This window comes from Anabrus simplex, chromosome 5 (assembly GCF_040414725.1).
Source record: "Anabrus simplex isolate iqAnaSimp1 chromosome 5, ASM4041472v1, whole genome shotgun sequence".
Classification (NCBI taxonomy): Eukaryota; Metazoa; Arthropoda; class Insecta; order Orthoptera; family Tettigoniidae; genus Anabrus; species Anabrus simplex.
Window position 1 is genome coordinate 9,006,494 of NC_090269.1, and position 21,259 is coordinate 9,027,752.

Consider the following 21,259-nt stretch of genomic DNA (forward strand, 5'->3'; position numbering starts at 1 on the left):
TAGCCTTAGTAATAGAAAGTACTAAATTATTATCAGTTGACGACTCCTATTTCATTGTAGGGCCTATATGGTCAGTGGCAAATAAAGATTCTTGATTCTTGATTTTAGGTGCACTGACAATCAATATCTTGCGATATTTTGCAGAGTGACACGTAGTGTATTTGCACCTCTATTAACCAGTATTTTACTAATCAGTACTGAGTGGTTAATGTGTATTTTTATCGTCACAGAAGTTCGAACAGCAGCTCAGAGATATGGCGTGGAATGGCATTAGTAAACGAATAAGTTTGAGTGGTGTCTTTAAAAGTAGGAAAGATCACAATGTGAAGATAAAGTTGGGATTTAAGAGGACAAATTCGGGCAATTATTCGTTTATAGGTGGGGGAGTTAGGGATTGGAATAACTTTCCAACGGAGATGTTTAATAAATTTCCAATTTCTTTGAAATAATTTAAGAAAAGGCTACGAAAACAACAAAGAGAGCGACTGCCTAAATGCAGATCAGTAATTGATTGATTTCTTTCTTTCTTTCTTTCTTTCTTTCTTTCTTTCAAAATCTTATTTGAAATAGGATGTACATATTGTGTAGGTGGTAGGATTCTAAGTATTATCTGTTCGGCCACGAGTTATCCACAAAGATCTTCACATTTCAAGAATTAAATATTTCTTTTCCAGGCCAATTTTTGTGCGGTTTAGTATACTTGGGGCTGGCCCCTTTCCACTAGACCACCCATATTTCTGTTCAGAATTGTTTTAAATAAATGCTATTAAGTTTGATGTCACACCTGTCGAGAACTGTTGATCTAACATTTCCATTCTGACTTATATCTGTTTATATTTCAGGTAGACCTTGTGTTCTCTACTATGTAGAGCAGGATCCCAACCCGCAATTGAAAGGTAGGTTGACACTCATGATCCATAAACATATTTCAGAATGAAATTCAGTTTCAGATTGGAACACCATTATAGAAATACCATATAGACCCGAATGTAAGACAATGTCATTTACGTTAAAACATCGCCACGATCCTCTATTTTCAACTAGTGCTGTGGCCTCATTTCGTTCTATACCTCTTATCTTTAAATCGTTAGAAACTGAGTCTAACCGTCTTGGTCTCCCTCTACTTCTCTTACCCTCCATAACAGAGTCCATTATTCTCCTAGGTAACCTATCCTCCTCTATTTGCCTCACATGACCCCATCACTGAAACTGGTTTTTGCGTGCAGCTTCATCCGTCGGGTTCATTCCTAACTTAGCCCTTATCTCCTCATTCTGAGTACCCTCCTGCCATTGTTCCCACCTGTTTGTACCAGCAATCATTCTCGCTACTTTCATGTCTGTTACTTCTAACTTATGAATAAGATATCCTGAGTCCACCCAGCTTTTGCTCCCATAAAGCAAAGTTGGTCTGAAAACAGACCGATGTAAAGATAGTTTCGTCCGGGAGCGGACTTCCTTCTTACAGAATACTGTTGATCGCAACTGCAAGCTCACTGCATTAGCTTTACTACACCTTGATTCAATCTAATTTACTATATTACCATCCTGGCAGAAAACACAACCTAAATACATGGAATTATCTACCTGTACTAGCTTTGTATCACCAATCTGACATTCAGTTCTGTTGAATTTCTTACCTACTGACATCAATTTAGTCTTCGAAAGGCTAACTTTCATACCATACTCATTGCACCTATTTTCAAGTTTCAAGATATAAGACGCAGGCTTTCAGCACAAGGCAAGGCTTTTTGCAGATGATGTTATTCTGTATAGAGTAATAAATAAGTTACAAGATTGTGAGCAACTGCAACATGGCCTCAATAATGTTGTGAGGTGGACAGCAGGCAATGATAAACTGGGTTAAAAGTCAGGTTGTGAGTTTCACAAATAGGAAAAGTCCTGTCAGTTCTAATTACTGCGTTGATGGGGTCAAAGTTCCTTTTGGGGATCATTGTAAGTATCTAGGTGTTAATATAAGGAAAGATCTTCATTGGAGTATTCACATAAATGTGATTGTAAATAAAGGGTACAGATTTATACACATGGTTATGGGGGTGTTTAGGGGTTGTAGTAAGGATGTAAAGAAGAGGGCATATATGTCTCTGGTAAGACCCCAACTAGAGTATGGTTCCAGTGTATGGGACCCTCACCGGGATTACCTGATTCAAGAACTGGAAAAAATCCAAAGAAAAGCACCTCGGTTTGTTCTGGGTGATTTCCGACAAAAGAGTAGCATTACAAAAATGTTGCGAAGTTTGGACTGGGAAGAATTGGGAGAAAGAAGACGAGCTGCTCGACTAAGTGGGATGTAGGTGCTAAATAGTTTGTTTTTTTTTGCTAGGGGCTTTACGTCGCACCGACACAGATAGGTCTTATGGCGACGATGGGATAGGAAAGGCCTAGGAGTTGGAAGGAAGCGGCCGTGGCCTTAATTAAGGTACAGCCCCAGTATTTGCCTGGTGTGAAAATGGGAAACCACGGAAAACCATTTTCAGGGCTGCCGATAGTGGGATTCGAACCTACTATCTCCTGGATGCAAACTCACAGCCGCACGCCTCTACGCGCACGGCCAACTCGCCCGGTGCTAAATAGTTTATGATGTCACCTATTCAATACATTAGAAATTTTAAACATTTAGGAATTTATCATTATTTCCTATGAGACATGTTTCGCCCCTCCTTGAGGGTATCATCAGTCATAGTACTACCTCAAGGTATAAATCAGGTACCTGATTTGTAATTAAATTGTTCCGAGCTGTCATTGGAGAGATGGCGTGGAATGACATTAGTAGATGAATAAGTTTGAGTGGCGTCTGTAAAAGTAGGAAAGATCACAATATGAAGGTAAAGTTGGAATTCAAGAGGACAAATTTGGGCAAACATTCATTCATAGGAAGGAGAGTTAGGGATTGGAATAACTTACCAAGGGAGATGTTCAATAAATTTCCAATTTCTTTGAAATCTTTTAAGAAAAGGCTAGGAAAACAACAGATAGGGAATCTGCCACCTGGGCGACTGCCCTAAATGCAGATCAGCATTGATTGATTGACTCCCATTAAGACCAAGTCGTCAGCATCGGGCAAACTGCTTACTACATTTCCACCTAACTGAATCCCTCCCTGCCACTTTATACCTTTTAGCATGTAAACTACGAACAGCAAAGGTGAAAGATTAGAGCCTTGTCTAACCCCTGTAAGTACCCTGAACCAAGAATTCATTCTATCATCAATTCTCATTTTTAACATAAATGCATTTGATTGATTTTAATAATCTAGCTTTAATTCCATAGTCCCCCAGTATTGCAAACATCTTTTCCCTCGGTACCCTGTCATAGCTTTCTGTAGATCTACGAAACATAAACACAGCTGCCTATTCCTCTCGTAGCATTTTTCAGTAACCTGGCACGTACTGAAAATCTAATCCTGACAGCCCCTCTTTGGTCTGAAACCAAACTGGTTTTCATCCAACTTCTTCTCAACCACTGATCGCACCCTCCCTTTCAAGATTCCAGTGAATACTTTGCCTGGTATACTAATCATTGAGATACCTCGATGGTTGTTGCAATCCTTCCTGTTACCTTGCTTATACATAGCTGCAATTACTGCTTTTGTCCAATTTGAAGTTATCGTACCAACACTCCATGCTAATCTTACTAATCTGTCAAGCCATTTCATCCCTGCCTTCCCACTATACTTCAGCATCTGAGGTCTAATTTCATCTGTTCCTGCTGCTTTTTGACAATGGAGTTTATTGACCATCCCTTCCACTTCTTAAGCGTAATTTCACCAACGTCATTTTCCTCCTCCCTATGAGCCTGATTGTTCGCAACACCACCAAGAAGATTTCCTTTTATGTTCAGAAGATGTTCAGAATTTTCCCTCCACCTCTCCAGTGATTCCCTGGAATGTATTATGACTTCACTTGAATTACCCCAACACTGTTCATTTCCTTTTTCCCTCCCTTCCTAAGACTCTTTATTACTGTCCAGAAAGGTTTCCCTGCTGCTTGACCTAGCCTTTTCGGGTTATTACCAAAATCTTCACATGACTTCTTTTTGGATTCAACAACTGTTTGTTTCGCTCTGTTTCTTTCATCTGCGTACAATTACCTGTCTGCATCAGCCCTTGTTTGGAGCCATTTCTGATAAGCCTTCTTTTTACGTTTACAAGCTGCTCTCACTTCATGATTCCACCAAGATTTTCACTTTTTCCCTTCTTTACACACAGTTGTTCCTAGGCATTCCCTTGCTGTTTCTACTACAGCATCCTTGTATGCCACCCATTCTCTTTTTATATCCTGAACCTGCTTACTCTCTACTGTTCGAAACTTCTCACTAATCATATCCATGTACTTCTGTCTAATTTCCTCGTCCTGAAGATTTTCTACCCTTACTTGTTTGCAGACAGATTTTACTTTCTCTATCCTAGGCCTAGAGATACTTAGTTCACTACAGATCAGATAGTGGTCTGTATCATCGAAAAATCCCCGGAGAGCTCGTACATTCCTAACAATTTCCTGAATTCGAAGTCTGTTAAGATTTAGTCTATTGTGGATCTGGTACCTCTAACCTCCCATGTGTAGCGGTGAATAGCCTTATGCTTGAAGAATGTATTTGTAACTGCTAAATCCATACTAGAACAGAAGTCCAGCAAATGCTTCCCATTCCCATTAGCTTCCATGTCTTCCCCACATTTACCAATCATCCTTTCGTATCCTTAATAATTTTTTTAAACGTTAAAATGTACTAATAAATCTGTAGTCATCTGGTATGTACAATCTAACATTTAAAGACTCTGGTCTATTTCTATCATTTTCCATCATCTTGTGTGGTGAAAGTTAACAAGTGCATTGCAGCTGAGCTCAAGATCACGAATGAACTGAAAATTTTTGAACTTTGATGATTTTTTTCCAGTTTGTTTCTTGTGATCTTTTATTGTTGAGTTGGCATCTTAATTAATGCATTCAGTTTTGGTCACTATTTCAGTCATGGTAGATCATTTGGAGATGAGAATGTATTTGTCACTTGTTAAATGCGGGAGAGGGATGTTATGATATAAACTTCATATTGCGGGTTGTACAAAAGACAAAATATGCTAATAATGTACAAACTGCAGGAAAGTTTGGTGTTTCTGAATATAACATATGACATTGACAGGAAGACCAAGAAAAGTTTGAGAATGCTGGTTCAAGAGAAGCATTCAGAGGATCAAAGACAGGGAAATGTAATAAAATTGATAGGCTTGGATTCATATAGGAGAAATGAATCCAGGGTTATTAGAGCAAAGGCAGTGGAGATTGGAGGCAGCATATGAGTTTAAAGTTTCAGGAAGTCTTTTGCTAGATAGGCCTTTTTCAAACCTGCCATTTGTTTCCTATCGAAGGGTAGAGAAGGATTCACGTATTCAATACCATTAGCTTGTATAGTGTCCTGTACAACTGGGACTAGTTTAGACCCCACATACATCTTCAGCCACAATCCACTTGGAAAGCATATGCTCACATTCAACCATTAATAAAGAAAACAATCTGATATGTCTCAATGTAGTATCCATATTTAAAACATTGATGAAGACCGACAGCACATCCAAAATTGAAACCAAACGACACGTCAAAACTGCTATGGTTGGTGCCGAACTATGTCGTTGCTCCTACAGAAACCAAACATTCCTGAATTGTTCTGGGAGTTGGTATTCCCCATCTGTATAGACGAGCCACTTGATTTATAAGTTATGTTTTGTTCAATTGTAATGTGGGTAATGGTTTGTATGTAGCTTGAAGGGGAACATTCATAACTTGAATAAGTATTCCTTTTCATCAGATGTAGTGATCTGTTGTTTAATTTGGTTTGAAGTGAATGTCTCCATGTTCCTCGTTTCATACCGATTTTAAAGAGTTTTAGTGCGATTTGGGTATCTTTCCCGACTTTTATGGAAAATCATGTATAAATTATTAGAACAACCTTAAACTGAAGCGGTTTGGCATTCACGGACAAAAATTTGTCAAAAGGAAGGGTTAACCATGAACTCACCATTATCAGGAATAATAGCGAACATATTTCTGAATAACATTGAAAAGAATTTCTTAACCAACTAAGAGATGTAGAGGGAGGCAAAGTTTTAAGAGGTGTGAAACTACACTGACTGGCAAAATTAATGGATCACTTGAATTTTCTTCGGAAAAAACATGTTAAATTGTGAAACATTTGTTTTATTACATACGTTGATCATTTGCATGAAACAAGCTGTTATTGCTACCCTCATTTTTACTTAGATAATGTAAATAATGAAACAAGTGGTTCATAATTTAACATGCTTTTTTTATTTGAAAATTCAAGTGATCCATAAATTTTGCCAGTCAGTGTAAAACAAGCTACAGAGCTGTTTACCAATAGAGGACTATGGAAGCACTTAGTTGATTTGCAGACTGAATGCTATAAGGTGTAGCAGTTTACAATTAAGAAGCATGGATGAGATAATGATCCATCATCTAGCAAATACATTTCCTTATGTATGTGCCTTCAGCAATTATTCAGTTGGGTTCAGCAAATAGCATAGGTCTGTTATCTGATGATCATGCAAAGGAACAAATTTGTTAGGGCATATCCAACCATTTACTTATTTTCAAAGAACAATCTGAGCCAATACAGGTCTCTTGCTTAGATAGCAGGGGCAGTTTAACACAAGAGTAATCAAAGTTGTAACTACAGTACAGTGTGTAGGGTAGATATTTCCTTATTTTATTGCTGTAGCAGTGTAAATAGTGTATGGTGGTAAAATGTATGTTAATACAGGCAAAGATCTATGGAAAACATATGCTTTCTACTGAAACCTTGATTGAAGGTAAACCCCCATTTAAGGTTAAAAAAATCAGGTCCCTGTAAAAATGTTAAATAGGGTTTCTACTGTATACAATAATCGCAATATTTCAATCGACATGCTATGTTGTTTATGTACAAAACAAAAAGCAGTGGTCCAAGTACTGATCCTTGGGGTACTTCTGTGTGTTTCATTGCCCATTGTGGAGTATTATTCTTTATAACAACTCGCTGTCTGCGGTTTGTGAGATAAGAGCTAAAGAGTTGTAAGGTAGTCTTATTTAGATGAAGGGCTTTTAATTTGGCCAGCAATATGTCTATCTTTACAGTGTCAAATGCACTACTAAAATGCACGACTAAAAGTGTAAGTAATGTGACTTTCTGTTCACTCATTGTGTATCTAGAAATGATGCCATCCTTTAAAGTTGACACTCCACATATTATATTAGATAGTACTCAGAATATAAAACTTGCAAATAAAATAAATATCTTGGTAAAATCGTCACTTGGAATGCTAATGAAAAAGCATCCCTAGATAATAGAACTCTAAAATCAAGATGAGCACAACAAATTACATGGCCGATTTACAAAAAACAGTCTCTTTCAATTCATGCTAAATTTCGCTATTATAACGCCGACATCAAACCAGAAGCAACGTGCGCAAGTGAAACATTATTCAAACTTAATACCTAAGCAACAACAGACAAACTGCAGAAAGTGAATAGAAGAATTAATAAAAAACATCATGTTGATGCCCAGTGGAGACTTTAACTCAATTCAGTAAATTATAAGGAAAGTGAATCAATTATTGACATGATGAGAAAACAGAGGATTGCATTTTTTGGACACACATACCTATTGCCAAATTTTAGACTCCTAAAACAGCTTTTTGATTTCTTTTGGAACGGTCAAACAAAAAACACTTGGTTTAAAGAAATACAAATGGATTTGGTTGAATTGAAAATTACTACAGAACAAATTGAAAATAGAGAGGAGAAGAAGCTTCTAAACAACAAATATACAAAACTATCACTTAAAACATCAAAACATAAGCAGTATGTTATATCTGCAGAAGAACAGGCTGCAAGATCGTCTAGAATGAAGAAGTTTTGGGAAAAGAAGAAATTATCAAGTTTTTAAAAAATGAACATTTTTTTTATGTACTTATTTTGTGAAGATTTTATTGTATAAGGTTGAGTTTGCTGCTCCAGTGTGGGAGTAAACAGTGTAAATAAGTAAATAAATAAATAGATTGTTAAGACATCAGTTAAAAATACACTATCATATACAAGGACATATAGTGAAGTAATATAATTGCAAACTTGATTAAAGTTCCAAGTCATGTTGTAGTCGATAATATCGATGAGAATTGTTCATAAGATTATTGATGAAGAAGTCTGTAAAAACTAACGGGTGCAATCATAAAAACATCGTAGAATAACCACTGCTGTTGAGTGAAATCCTTGAATTACAATACTTCATGACATAAAGGGTCCTTATGATCTTTGGAAGTAGTTCCTTCAAATTACATTGAAGAATGAGTTGCTTGTTAAAATGGGCCCGAAGTGGTAAAGTTCCCATCTTCTCATTTGAGACTACTACAAGAAGTATGTGATGAAGCAGGAGACTGAATGTTGAGACCTATAGCCATTTGCTGAATTTAGTGACACCATGTGGAAAGAAGGCCTTCTCCTGAAACTCATCAGGACTATACCCTGTCTTAAAATTTTCACCTTGATAAAAAATATGCTCAGTAACAGTTTTTTTCCAAATTCATACAGAACATGTCCATAGCAGATGCCATAAACTTAATAATGGCTTCCCACAGGGATCAGTCTTGTCTCCCATTCTCTTCAACTTATACATCCATGATCTCCCAGAAACTGTATCTCGCAAGTTCATCTATGCAGATGATATCAACCTCACCATACAAACAACAGACTTCAATGAGGCAGAAGACATTCTATCTCAAGACCTTGACAAGATGGATAATTATTTCAAAAAATGGCACCTGAAACCTAGTCCACTAAAGACAGAGGTAGCTACGTTCCACGTAAATAACAGGCTAGCAAACTATCAACCTACGATCAGGTTCAAAAACCACACATTGCAGTGTAATACCAACCCAAAATATCTTGGTATAACTTCAGACAGTTCCTTAACCTATCAACACCATCTTGAGAAACTGCCTGCTAAGCTTAAAAGCCGTAACAACTTGCTGGTTAGACTAGCTGGTACTTCATGGGGTGCAGATGCATGCACACTACGAACAACTGCTCTAGCAATAGTATATTCACCAGCTGAATATTGCTCCTCTGTATGGCTCAATAGGTCCCACACTAGTCTGGTTGATGTCCAACTGCACTACACACCAATTATATCTGGTACATTGCACTCCACTCCTATTCAATGGTTACCATTACAGAGCAACATTCAGCCTCCTCACATCAGACGATGAGCGCCCTTGTCAGACTGTGGACCAGGATAGTGAAGAACAGTTACCTGCCTGGAAGACGGCAAAGGAATTAGTTAATTCACATTTCAAGCCTGATGAAGTATGGAAATACGATTGGTCTCGGTAACACCCTCCTGGCATTGTCAACATCAGGGATCCTACTACAGAGTTGCCTGGGTTCAACCTTCCTCGCTCCACCCAGACCACACTCAACAGGATATGCTGTGGAGTAGGAAGATGTACTTCTGCTCTGCATCATTTGGGCTGGAAAGACTCTCCAGCTTGTGACTGTGGTGCTGAAATGTAAACCATCGTGCACATTCTGAAGGACTGCCCTCTGCGAGCTTTGGCTGATTCCACCAAGGACATCACCGAGTGACCCCTGAGGCACTCTCTTGGCTGGAAGAGCTGGACATTTGTCTCTAGGAGACTGAAAGACCCCCACATTAACCTTTCTAATGTGGAGTTTGTATATATATATATTAAGTATATAGAGTCACTTTTTGTATACACAGTCGATTGTCAACTGTACCATCATACGCTAAATAAATAATAAGTGACACCAATGTCTGGCCAGGTTTCTCCTACTATGGCAGTGATTCTACACCAAGTGTTGGGTGACAAGAAACAAACCAGCAGCTGTGGGCAAATGAGCTCTTTCAAAAGGGTGGTAGTCCCTTAGTGGATGATGAAATGCCACTGAAACATATTGGGCAGCATCTGTACTCCATGTTAGGGGCAGCTGCAACCAGCGTTTGTCCTCCATGTTAGGGGCAGCTGCAACCAGCGTTTGTCCTCCATGTTAGGGGCAGCTGCAACCAGCGTTTGTCCTCCATGTTAGGGGCGGTTGCAACCAGCGTCTGTTCTCCTTGTTAGTGGTGCCTGCAACCAGCATCTTTTCTCCATGTTAGGAACGGCTGCAAGTAGCGTCTGTTCTCCATGCTAGGGGCAGCTGCAACCGACATCTGTTCTCCGTGATAGGGGTGGTTGCAACCAGCGTCTGTTCTCCATGTTAGGGGCGGCTGCAACCAGCATCTTTTCTCCATGTTAGGGGCGACTGCAACCAGCGTCTATTCTCCATGTTAGGAACGGCTGCAAGTAGCGTCTGTTCTGAATGCTAGGGGCGGCTGCAACCAGCATCTGTTCTCCACGTTAGGAACGGCTGCAAGTAGCATCTGTTCTCCATGTTAGGGATGGCTGCAACAAGCGTCTGTTCTCCATGTTAGGTGCGGCTGCAACCTCGTCTGTTCTCCATATTAGAGGCGGCTGCAACCTCGTCTGTTCTCCATATTAGAGGCGGCTGCAACCTCGTCTGTTCTCCATATTAGAGGCGGCTGCAACCTCGTCTGTTCTCCATATTAGAGGCGGCTGCAACCTCGTCTGTTCTCCACGTTAGGAACGGCTGCAAGTAGCATCTGTTTTCCATGTTAGGGATGGCTGCAACAAGCGTCTGTTCTCCATGTTAGGTGCGGCTCCAACCAGCATCTGTTCTCCATGTTAGGGGCGGCTGCAACCAGCATCTGTTCTCCATGTTAGGGATGGCTGCAACCAGCATCTGTTCTCCATGTTAGGGGCGGCTGCAACCAGGATATGTTCTCCATGTTAGGGGCGGTTGCAACTAGCGTTTGTCCTCCATGTTAGGGGCGGTTGCAACCAGCATCTGTTCTCCATGTTAGGGGCGGCTGCAACCAGCATCTGTTCTCCATGTTAGGGGCGGTTGCAACTAGCGTTTGTCCTCCATGTTAGGGGCGGTTGCAACCAGCATCTGTTCTCCATGTTAGGGGCGGCTGCAACCAGCATCTGTTCTCCATGTTAGGGGCGGTTGCAACTAGCGTTTGTTCTCCATGTTAGGGGCGGTTGCAACCAGCATCTGTTCTCCATGTTAGGGGCGGCTGCAACCAGCATCTGTTCTCCATGTTAGGGGCGGTTGCAACTAGCGTTAGTTCTCCATGTTAGGGGCGGCTGCAACCAGCATCTGTTCTCCATGTTAGGGGCGGTTGCAACTAGCGTTTGTTCTCCATGTTAGGGGCGGTTGCAACCAGCATCTGTTCTCCATGTTAGGGGCGGTTGCAACTAGCGTTTGTCCTCCATGTTAGGGGCGGTTGCAACCAGCATCTGTTCTCCATGTTAGGGGCGGCTGCAACCAGCATCTGTTCTCCATGTTAGGGGCGGTTGCAACTAGCGTTTGTTCTCCATGTTAGGGGCGGTTGCAACCAGCATCTGTTCTCCATGTTAGGGGCGGCTGCAACCAGCATCTGTTCTCCATGTTAGGGGCGGTTGCAACTAGCGTTTGTCCTCCATGTTAGGGGCGGTTGCAACCAGCATCTGTTCTCCATGTTAGGGGCGGTTGCAACTAGCGTTTGTCCTCCATGTTAGGGGCGGTTGCAACCAGCATCTGTTCTCCATGTTAGGGGCGGCTGCAACCAGCATCTGTTCTCCATGTTAGGGGCGGTTGCAACTAGCGTTTGTTCTCCATGTTAGGGGCGGCTGCAACCAGCATCTGTTCTCCATGTTAGGGGCGGCTGCAACCAGCATCTGTTCTCCATGTTAGGAACAGCTGCAAGTAGCATCTGTTCTCCATGTTAGGGGCGGCTGCAACCAGCATCTGTTCTCCATGTTAGGAACAGCTGCAAGTAGCATCTATTCTCCATGTTAGGGGCGGCTGCAACCAGCATCTGTTCTCCATGTTAGGAACAGCTGCAAGTAGCATCTGTTCTCCATGTTAGGAACAGCTGCAAGTAGCATCTGTTCTCCATGTTAGGAACAGCTGCAAGTAGCATCTGTTCTCCATGTTAGGGGCGGCTGCAACCAGCATCTGTTCTCCATGTTAGGAACAGCTGCAACCAGCATCTGTTCTCCATGTTAGGGGCGGCTGCAACCAGCATCTGTTCTCCATGTTAGGGGCGGCTGCAACCAGCATCTGTTCTCCATGTTAGGAACAGCTGCAAGTAGCATCTGTTCTCCATGTTAGGAACAGCTGCAAGTAGCATCTGTTCTCCATGTTAGGGGCGGCTGCAACCAGCATCTGTTCTCCATGTTAGGGGCGGCTGCAACCAGCATCTGTTCTCCATGTTAGGGGCGGTTGCAACTAGCGTTTGTCCTCCATGTTAGGGGCGGCTGCAACCTCGTCTATTCTCCCTGTTAGGGACAGCTGCAACCAGCATCTGTTCTCCATGTTAGGAACAGCTGCAAGTAGCATCTGTTCTCCATGTTAGGAACAGCTGCAAGTAGCATCTGTTCTCCATGTTAGGGGCGGTTGCAACTAGCGTTTGTCCTCCATGTTAGGGGCGGCTGCAACCAGCATCTGTTCTCCATGTTAGGAACAGCTGCAACCAGCATCTGTTCTCCATGTTAGGGGCGGCTGCAACCAGCATCTGTTCTCCATGTTAGGAACAGCTGCAAGTAGCATCTGTTCTCCATGTTAGGAACAGCTGCAACCAGCATCTGTTCTCCATGTTAGGGGCGGCTGCAACCAGCATCTGTTCTCCATGTTAGGGGCGGCTGCAACCAGCATCTGTTCTCCATGTTAGGGGCGGTTGCAACTAGCGTTTGTCCTCCATGTTAGGGGCGGCTGCAACCAGCATCTGTTCTCCATGTTAGGGGCGGTTGCAACTAGCGTTTGTCCTCCATGTTAGGGGCGGCTGCAACCAGCATCTGTTCTCCATGTTAGGAACAGCTGCAACCAGCATCTGTTCTCCATGTTAGGGGCGGCTGCAACCAGCATCTGTTCTCCATGTTAGGGGCGGCTGCAACCAGCATCTGTTCTCCATGTTAGGAACAGCTGCAAGTAGCATCTGTTCTCCATGTTAGGAACAGCTGCAAGTAGCATCTATTCTCCATGTTAGGGGCGGCTGCAAGTAGCATCTGTTCTCCATGTTAGGAACAGCTGCAAGTAGCATCTATTCTCCATGTTAGGGGCGGCTGCAACCAGCATCTGTTCTCCATGTTAGGGGCGGCTGCAACCAGCATCTGTTCTCCATGTTAGGGGCGGCTGCAACCAGCATCTGTTCTCCATGTTAGGGGCGGCTGCAACCAGCATCTGTTCTCCATGTTAGGGGCGGTTGCAACTAGCGTTTGTCCTCCATGTTAGGGGCGGCTGCAACCTCGTCTATTCTCCCTGTTAGGGACAGCTGCAACCAGCATCTGTTCTCCATGTTAGGGGCGGCTGCAACCAGCATCTGTTCTCCATGTTAGGGGCGGCTGCAACCAGCATCTGTTCTCCATGTTAGGGGCGGCTGCAACCAGCATCTGTTCTCCATGTTAGGGGCGGCTGCAACCAGCATCTGTTCTCCATGTTAGGGGCGGCTGCAACCAGCATCTGTTCTCCATGTTAGGGGCGGTTGCAACTAGCATCTGTTCTCCATGTTAGGAACAGCTGCAAGTAGCATCTGTTCTCCATGTTAGGAACAGCTGCAAGTAGCATCTGTTCTCCATGTTAGGGGCGGCTGCAACCAGCATCTGTTCTCCATGTTAGGGGCGGCTGCAACCAGCATCTGTTCTCCATGTTAGGGGCGGCTGCAACCAGCATCTGTTCTCCATGTTAGGGGCGGTTGCAACTAGCGTTTGTCCTCCATGTTAGGGGCGGCTGCAACCTCGTCTATTCTCCCTGTTAGGGACAGCTGCAACCAGCATCTGTTCTCCATGTTAGGGGCGGCTGCAACCAGGATATGTTCTCCATGTTAGGGGTGGTTGCAACCAGCGCCTGTTCTTGATGTTAGGGGCGGCTGCAACCAGCGTCTGTTCTCCATGTTAGGAACAGCTGCAAGTAGCATCTATTCTCCATGTTAGGGGTGATTGCAATCCGCATCTATTCTCCATGTTTGGGGCGGTTGCAACCAGTGTGTGTTCTCCATATTAGGGGCAGCTGCAACCAGCGTCTGTTCTCCATATTAGGGGCAGCTGCAACCAGCGTCTGTTCTCCATGTTAGGGGCGGCTGTAACCAGCGTCTGTTTTCCATGTTAGGGGCGGCTGCAACCAGCGTCTGTTCTCCATGTTAGGGGTGGCTGCAACCAGTGTCTGTTCTCCATGTTAGGCGGTGTAAAGCAGTTTAGTCTAGATTTCGTATTGCCACTTGGAGTGTTAGAAGCCTATATGCAGCAGTACAAGAAGCCAAACAAATGGATATTCACATATTAGGAATAAGTGAGTTATGATGGCCAGACTCAGGAATTTGTCGTCATGAATTATTCTGACAGTGAGCCATAAAACCGTAACCACTGGAATGGAGTTCGAATTCTTATATCACTGAATATACGAAATATGTCAGGAACTTCGTACCAATTTTGGAACAGGTGATGTTACAAATTCAGAGTGAGCCTTCAACATAAACTTCATACAACTCCTACAGCAGACAAAGCTTAGCATGGTGAAGTCGAGGCATTCTATGAGATGCTGAGCAGTGTATATAGCAGAAACAACAGCAAGGACATCATAATCATTTCAGGTGATTTCATTGCCAAAAATGGACAAGGACAAAGATTTGACTTGGTTCGCGACTATGGTCTGGGGTAGCTAACGAAGTGATGATGACAAAAGTGACAACTTGTCCCAGTAGTAGCAGATGTACAGTTGATATTGAAAATGGTTAAACCTAAACTGGTTTAAACAGAATACACACTATTAAACTACAAGATACTACAAATGAAACAAGAAAGGGTATTTCACTTATTGAGTCCCCTCTTATTGATGTACCTAATCACAACCTTGCAGGACTAGTTTCGACCTACCAATAAGATCATCTTTAGCCACTTAACCTTAAAATTGACAAACATATTCACAAATTACGTACAATAAATCTAATAAAACATGTTGTGTTAACCCTCAGTGGACGACTGTCGGGCATTTCCCGACATCCCAATTTCCTGTTCTGGATGTATGTCGGGATATACCCGTCACCTGTTTCTGCGGTAAATATATACGCGTGTGAAGCAATTATGCATGCTGCTGCTATCTATAGTTATTGTATAGAACCTTTAGGAATGTTGCAGCCTTCTAGATGCGTTAAAACTTTGTTTCATAATCTATGAGCTTCATCTCCGTATTGATTGCTACTACAATATAAAAATAATATAGAAGCCTCCACCTTATCAATACAATGTTTATTTACAAGATGCAGTAAATTCAGTACCAGTTTCGACCCCTATGGGGTCATCCTCAGCTGTTATACATTAAATCGGTTTCAAAAACATCACATAAGGACTAATGTCTTCATATCACTGATCCAGTTTGACAGATCATGAAAAAGTAAATATAACAGTAGTATAATGGATCTTTTCTCATTGACTAGAAAGTTGCTTAATATGTAAAGCATCATCTCATTGTAGGCTGAGTCTAGTAAACATCAAATAAAGTTTATAACGGTATATGTGGAATTATTACATATTTACATATATATTATTGGAACATACATTGTCTATTAAAAACGAATATATACACATAAAATTTGACCCGCTATAACAGGCCGTTTAAAAGTGGATGAAATGATAAAAACAAAATAAAATGGGTCTACATTTAACTCTAGTTTGTACTGGTTTTGTTGTTGCTGCATTATTCTTGAAATATGGTAAGTACACAGTGTTTGTATTCTAATGTTTAAACTTGTGATAGTTTTTGTTCATTCCGATGTTTTCTTAATTAATGCTAGTATAATATATTACAGTTGTCTTGATGTACTAAATTATTATGAGAAATTGCGTGCACCATTGCTAAGTTAAGATAATGCCTATTGTAAACTGGAGTATTAAGTAATGCCGTGCATCTTGGGATTAAAACTATGTCGATGTCAACCAATATACATAAGTTCTAGGTCATAACGTGAGGGCTTCCTTTATATTGTAGACTGTAATATCTGAAATTAGAGATAGATTGTGTAAGAAATGGCATCTAATGGGCTAAGAAAAGTGTAAAATATGTATGATATACTTACGTTGAGTGTTGGCACTGTGCGTGCTGCATGTCGAGATCTGTTACGTGTTATTCTGGGGCTGTAGTTCGCGAATACGGAGGGGAAGTTTTGGAGGGATGGGAGGAGCATCTGTGGAGAGCGGAACTAGGGTAGGGAGGGTCTTTAGGCGGTTCATTTGTATGTATAGGCTGTTGTTTTTTAATTCTTTTCAGAAAATGATTTTTTTTAGAAAGGGAATGACTGTTTTACAAGTAACTATTCTCATTTTGGTTCCGTATTGAAGTTGACATATGTCTCAAATATTATTACAATATTATAAGTCCACCTGTTCAATACAATACAATATGATCCACTATTTCATTTGGTCATAATTTTTTTATACATAATACATAAAAGTCAAAGGTACATGTTTCACCCTTCTTACGGGCATCATCAGCCTATATCAATCTTAAAAATAATACAAATAGAGACATTCTAATCTTATAAATTATAGGTTAAAATGTTGAAAAATGATTTCGTAAAACATTATACAATAACATCTAAAACAACGATAATGCACCAAAGTATGTTAAAAGAGAGTGAATTAACAGTTTTGAAGATTAAAACGTGATTAAACATGAAATTTTGAGAGTTTAAAACTAAAATGGATCCAGTCTTAATGATATTATAAAAAAATGGATCCATTTTAGTTTTAAACTCTCAAAATTTCATGTTTAATCACGTTTTAATCTTCAGAACTGTTAATTCACTCTCTTTTAACATACTTTGGTGCATTATCGTTGTTTTAGATGTTATTGTATAATGTTTTACGAAATCATTTTTCAACATTTTAACCTATAATTTATAAGATTAGAATGTCTCTATTTGTATTATTTTTAAGATTGATATAGGCTGATGATGCCCGTAAGGAGGGTGAAACATGTACCTTTGACTTTTATGTATTCTGTATAAAAAAATTTTGACCATATGAAATAGTGGATCATATTGTATTGTATTGAACAGGTGGACTTATAATATTGTAATAATATTTGAGACATAGGGAATGACTGTATCGAAAAGAATGTTAGTTTTTTCTGTGATTTCATTTAGATTGAAATTTGGGTTGACGTATTGATCTAAATTAATGTAAAATTCTTCCAAGATGCTGAGCAAGGGGCTTTTGGGGTTTGTGTTCAGAATTTGCATGTCATGGTTAATATTTGTAAATCTATGTTTTTGGTCATCGATGTGTTGTCCCATAGCTGAAAAATGTCTGTGCCTAACTGTATTTATGTGTTCGTTATATCGTATCTGAAAGTTCCTTCTGGTATGCCCTATGTAGCTGGCCTCACAGTCATTACATTTCAAGCGGTAGACACCTGAGTGGTTGTATTGATTTTTATTGTTGACGGCTTTAGAATTGTGTAAGATGTTGGCGTTGTTATGTGTAGTTTTGTAGGCTATTTTTAGGCCCTGTCTTTTAAAAACGTTTGTTATGGGATGTATATGTCTATTGTTATAGGTGAATAGTACGTAGTCTATTTTATCTTTCTTGGTTCTGGTTAACTTGGTTTTTGGTTGGTTTTTATTTTATTAATAATCTTGTTAATCATTTCTTTTTTGTATACATTCTGTCTGGCTATATCATGGATTAAATTTAATTCTTTATTTAAATCTTCTTTTGTAAGTGGTATGTTGTATGCTCGGTAAATCATATTGCAATATGCGGCTTTCTTGTGCGTGCGTGCGTGCGTGCGTGCGTGCGTGTGTGTGTGTGTGTGTGTGTAGTATTGGATGTATGGGTAGGTTTTCTGTATATTTTATATGTTCAGTGGTCATTATGTCTAATTATAGATATGTCTAGGTAATTTATGGTATTGTTTTCTGTTTCCATAGTGAATTTTATGTGAGGATCTATTCCATTTAATTGTTCTAGGATTTTGACTTCATTGGTATGTCTATTGTCTATTATAACAAATACATTGTCAACAAATCTGCACCAAAAGGGGATATTATCTAGTTTTTGGATTTCTTGGTGTTACAAGTAGTCTATATATATTTCTGCCAGTATACCTGATGTTGGAGATCCCATGCGTAGTCCTTTTTGGTGATATATGCTATCGTAAAATTTAAAGTAATTATTGTTGATGGCAAAGTGTAATAATTTTATGAATTCCTCTATTTCTAGCTTACTAAGTTTGCTATGATTTTTGAGATTGGATTCTATGATTTCTATGGTTTTCTTTGTAGGTATGTTGGGGTACATATTTATTATATCATATGATGCTAATCTGTGGTACTTTTCTATTTTTATATTTTTAGTGATGTTGCAGAATTCTATTGAGTTTTTAATGGCTTTTTTTGGCTTGGAATACATAATGTTTTTTGAGATATCTTTGAATGAATGCGATAATTTGTAGGTGGGACTTGGTTTATAATTTATTATAGGCCTCGTAGGTATATTGTCTTTATGGATTTTTGTGTATGCTTTAGCAGTGGGTAGTCCTGGGTTCATTGTGATAAGTTTTGTGATTTCCTGTTCGTTTAAAAGAAAGAGAGTGTTTTTTGTAAAGTTTTTAAGTTTCTTTGAATACTGTTAGTGGGATCTTTATTTTTGATTTGAAAAGTTTCGTTTTGGAAGCAAGTTTCGGTTTTAGTTATGTATTCATCTTTATCCATGATAACCATTGTGTTACCTTTGTCTGCTTTGGTTATTAATAAGTTGTTTTGATTAATTTTGTTTTTGAGCTTTTTGAGTTGTATGTGGTTCATGATATCTTGTTTATTATTCTCTTTACTGATTCTATTAATATATTGTGGTAATTTTTTCTTGATTTCATATCTGATTTCATCCTGTTGTTCATGTGGTATTTTGTTTATGGCATTTTCAGTTTCAGTAATGATAGTAGTAATATTATGGAATATTGAATTATTTCCCCAATTGTGTTTGGGTCCCTTGCTCAGTATAGTGGATTCAGTTTCATTGAATACTGTATTAGTTAAGTTTTTCATTGGAGGATGGAATACATGCTGATCATTGTCAGTAGATCTAGCCAAGTGTTGTCTGTTGGGTGTGTGATTTCGTATGTGCTGATTATGTGATTGTTTTAATACATTTAGTTTCTTATTCAATGTATTCTGTTTATGTATGGCTATGTTTGCTATTTTTTCATTGGTTATTTGTTGAAAATTGTTCCAATAAGTGTCTGGTAAGTCACGTGAAGCTTTCAGGTGTGTTTCATACAGTTGTGTATTAAGGTGTTGTTTTTTCTTGTACATGAATTTAATTTCTTTTTTTAGCCAAATTCGGTTCATCTTTTTCTGTATATTTCGGGTTTGGTTGGTGTTCCTATGTTTATTATTATATTTTTTAAGAAATTTTGGAGTTAAATCGTTTAACAGACATTCTTTCAAAAAAATGATGTTTTTGACAACGTTGGCAATTTTGATTTTCAGGTTTTGGTATTTATATGCCGTTCTTTTTGCCTGGTTGGCTGTTCTATCATAATCTATGAGCTTCATCTCCGTATTGATTGCTACCACAATATAAAAATAATATTGAAGCCTCCACCTTATCAATACAATGTTTATATACAAGATGCAGTACACCTTATAATGATAGAAAATTATTAATTTAACATAGAAAATTATTAATTTAACATACATGTTTTGGGAAAATCATCCATTCCCTTCATCAGTGACATCACATATTCATAGAAGCCTTGTATGATACTGAGCTAGGTGTAAAAGTAAATGGAGTCGTCATAAACAGTATTAGATATGTGACATCATACAAGGTCTTGAAAGAGTTCTTAATAGAATTAATCTCAATGGATTAAGATACGATCTAAATACCAATACTACAAAAACACGTTCATGGTGTTTTAACAGAAGCAACCATGAAGGTGCTCCCATTTCATTAAATAATCATGCTGGGCTGAATGGCTCAGACAGTTGAGGCGCTGGCCTTCTGACCCAAACTTGACAGGTTCAATCCTGGCTCAGTCCGATGGTATATGAAGGCGCTCAAATATGTTAGCCTCATGTCAGTAGATTTACTCGCACGTAAAAGAATTCCTGCGGGACTAAATTCTGGCACCTCGGCATGTCCAAAATCTGTAAAAGTAGTTAGTGGGACGTAAAGCCAATAGCATTATTATTTTATTAAATAATCAAAACATTTAACGAGTAAGTCAGTTCACATACCTTGGAAGCACCATAACTGACAACCCGGACCCTGAAAAAGACATCATACACCATATTGAGATTTTTGGATACGAGTCTCCTTGGTTCAGGTGACAGTGCGATAGCCTCTCATTGCTGGGTTCTGTGGGTCAAATCCTGATTATTCCATGTGAGATTTGTGCTGGACAAAGTGGAGGCGGGACAGGTTTTTCTCCAGGAGTTCTGGTTTTCCCTGTCATCTTTCATTCCAGCAACACTCTCCAATATCATTTTATTTAATTTCATTTGACAGTAATTAATTATTGCACCAGAGGAGTGTGACAAGCTTTGGCAGCTGGCACAATTCCTGTCCTTTCCGCTAGATGGGGTTTCATTCGTTCCATTCCTGACCCGGTTGAATGACTGGAAACAGGCTGTGAATTTTCATTATTTCTAGATCACCTTTCCAGAAGATGAGGTCAATTTCTCAAGAAAAAACTTCTGAAATGTTACGCCTGGTCAACACTGCTTTATGGAGTAGAGACCTCGACTGTCAAAGCAGGTTGGAGGCCTTTGAAATGTGGTTACATGGGAGAATTCTCGGAATACCCTGGGCAGATTTTGTAACAAATAATGAAATGTTAAGCTGAGCGTGACCTGGCTAACATCATCAAAGCCAGGAAAACGGCTTATTTAGGCCAGGTTCTACGACGTAGAAAGTACGGGCTTCTACACCTCATATTACAGGGAAGGATAAAAGGCAAACGAAGAGCTGGTAGACCACCAAGGTCAAGGCTTCATTGTAAAAAATGATGTGAAGCAGTGCATGATCAGTGCGGTTATTCTTGACATCATCAGCCGCTTGTAACAGGAATTAGAATATTGTGTGGACATATGTCATGTTACCCACATAGAGTTCTAATGCCACGTGGACAAAATCTTT

General features: G+C 39.9%; 1 protein-coding gene across 1 annotated transcript in view; it reads left to right on the forward strand.

Moving 5' to 3' along the window:
- Positions 1-21,259, forward strand: part of LOC136873662 (MAPK regulated corepressor interacting protein 2) — a 61,322-nt gene that overhangs the window by 38,337 nt on the left and 1,726 nt on the right. Inside the window, exon 4 of the mRNA XM_067146753.2 lies at positions 843-896. Coding sequence (XP_067002854.1) covers positions 843-896 — 54 coding nt within the window. The remainder of the gene's footprint in view (positions 1-842; positions 897-21,259) is intronic.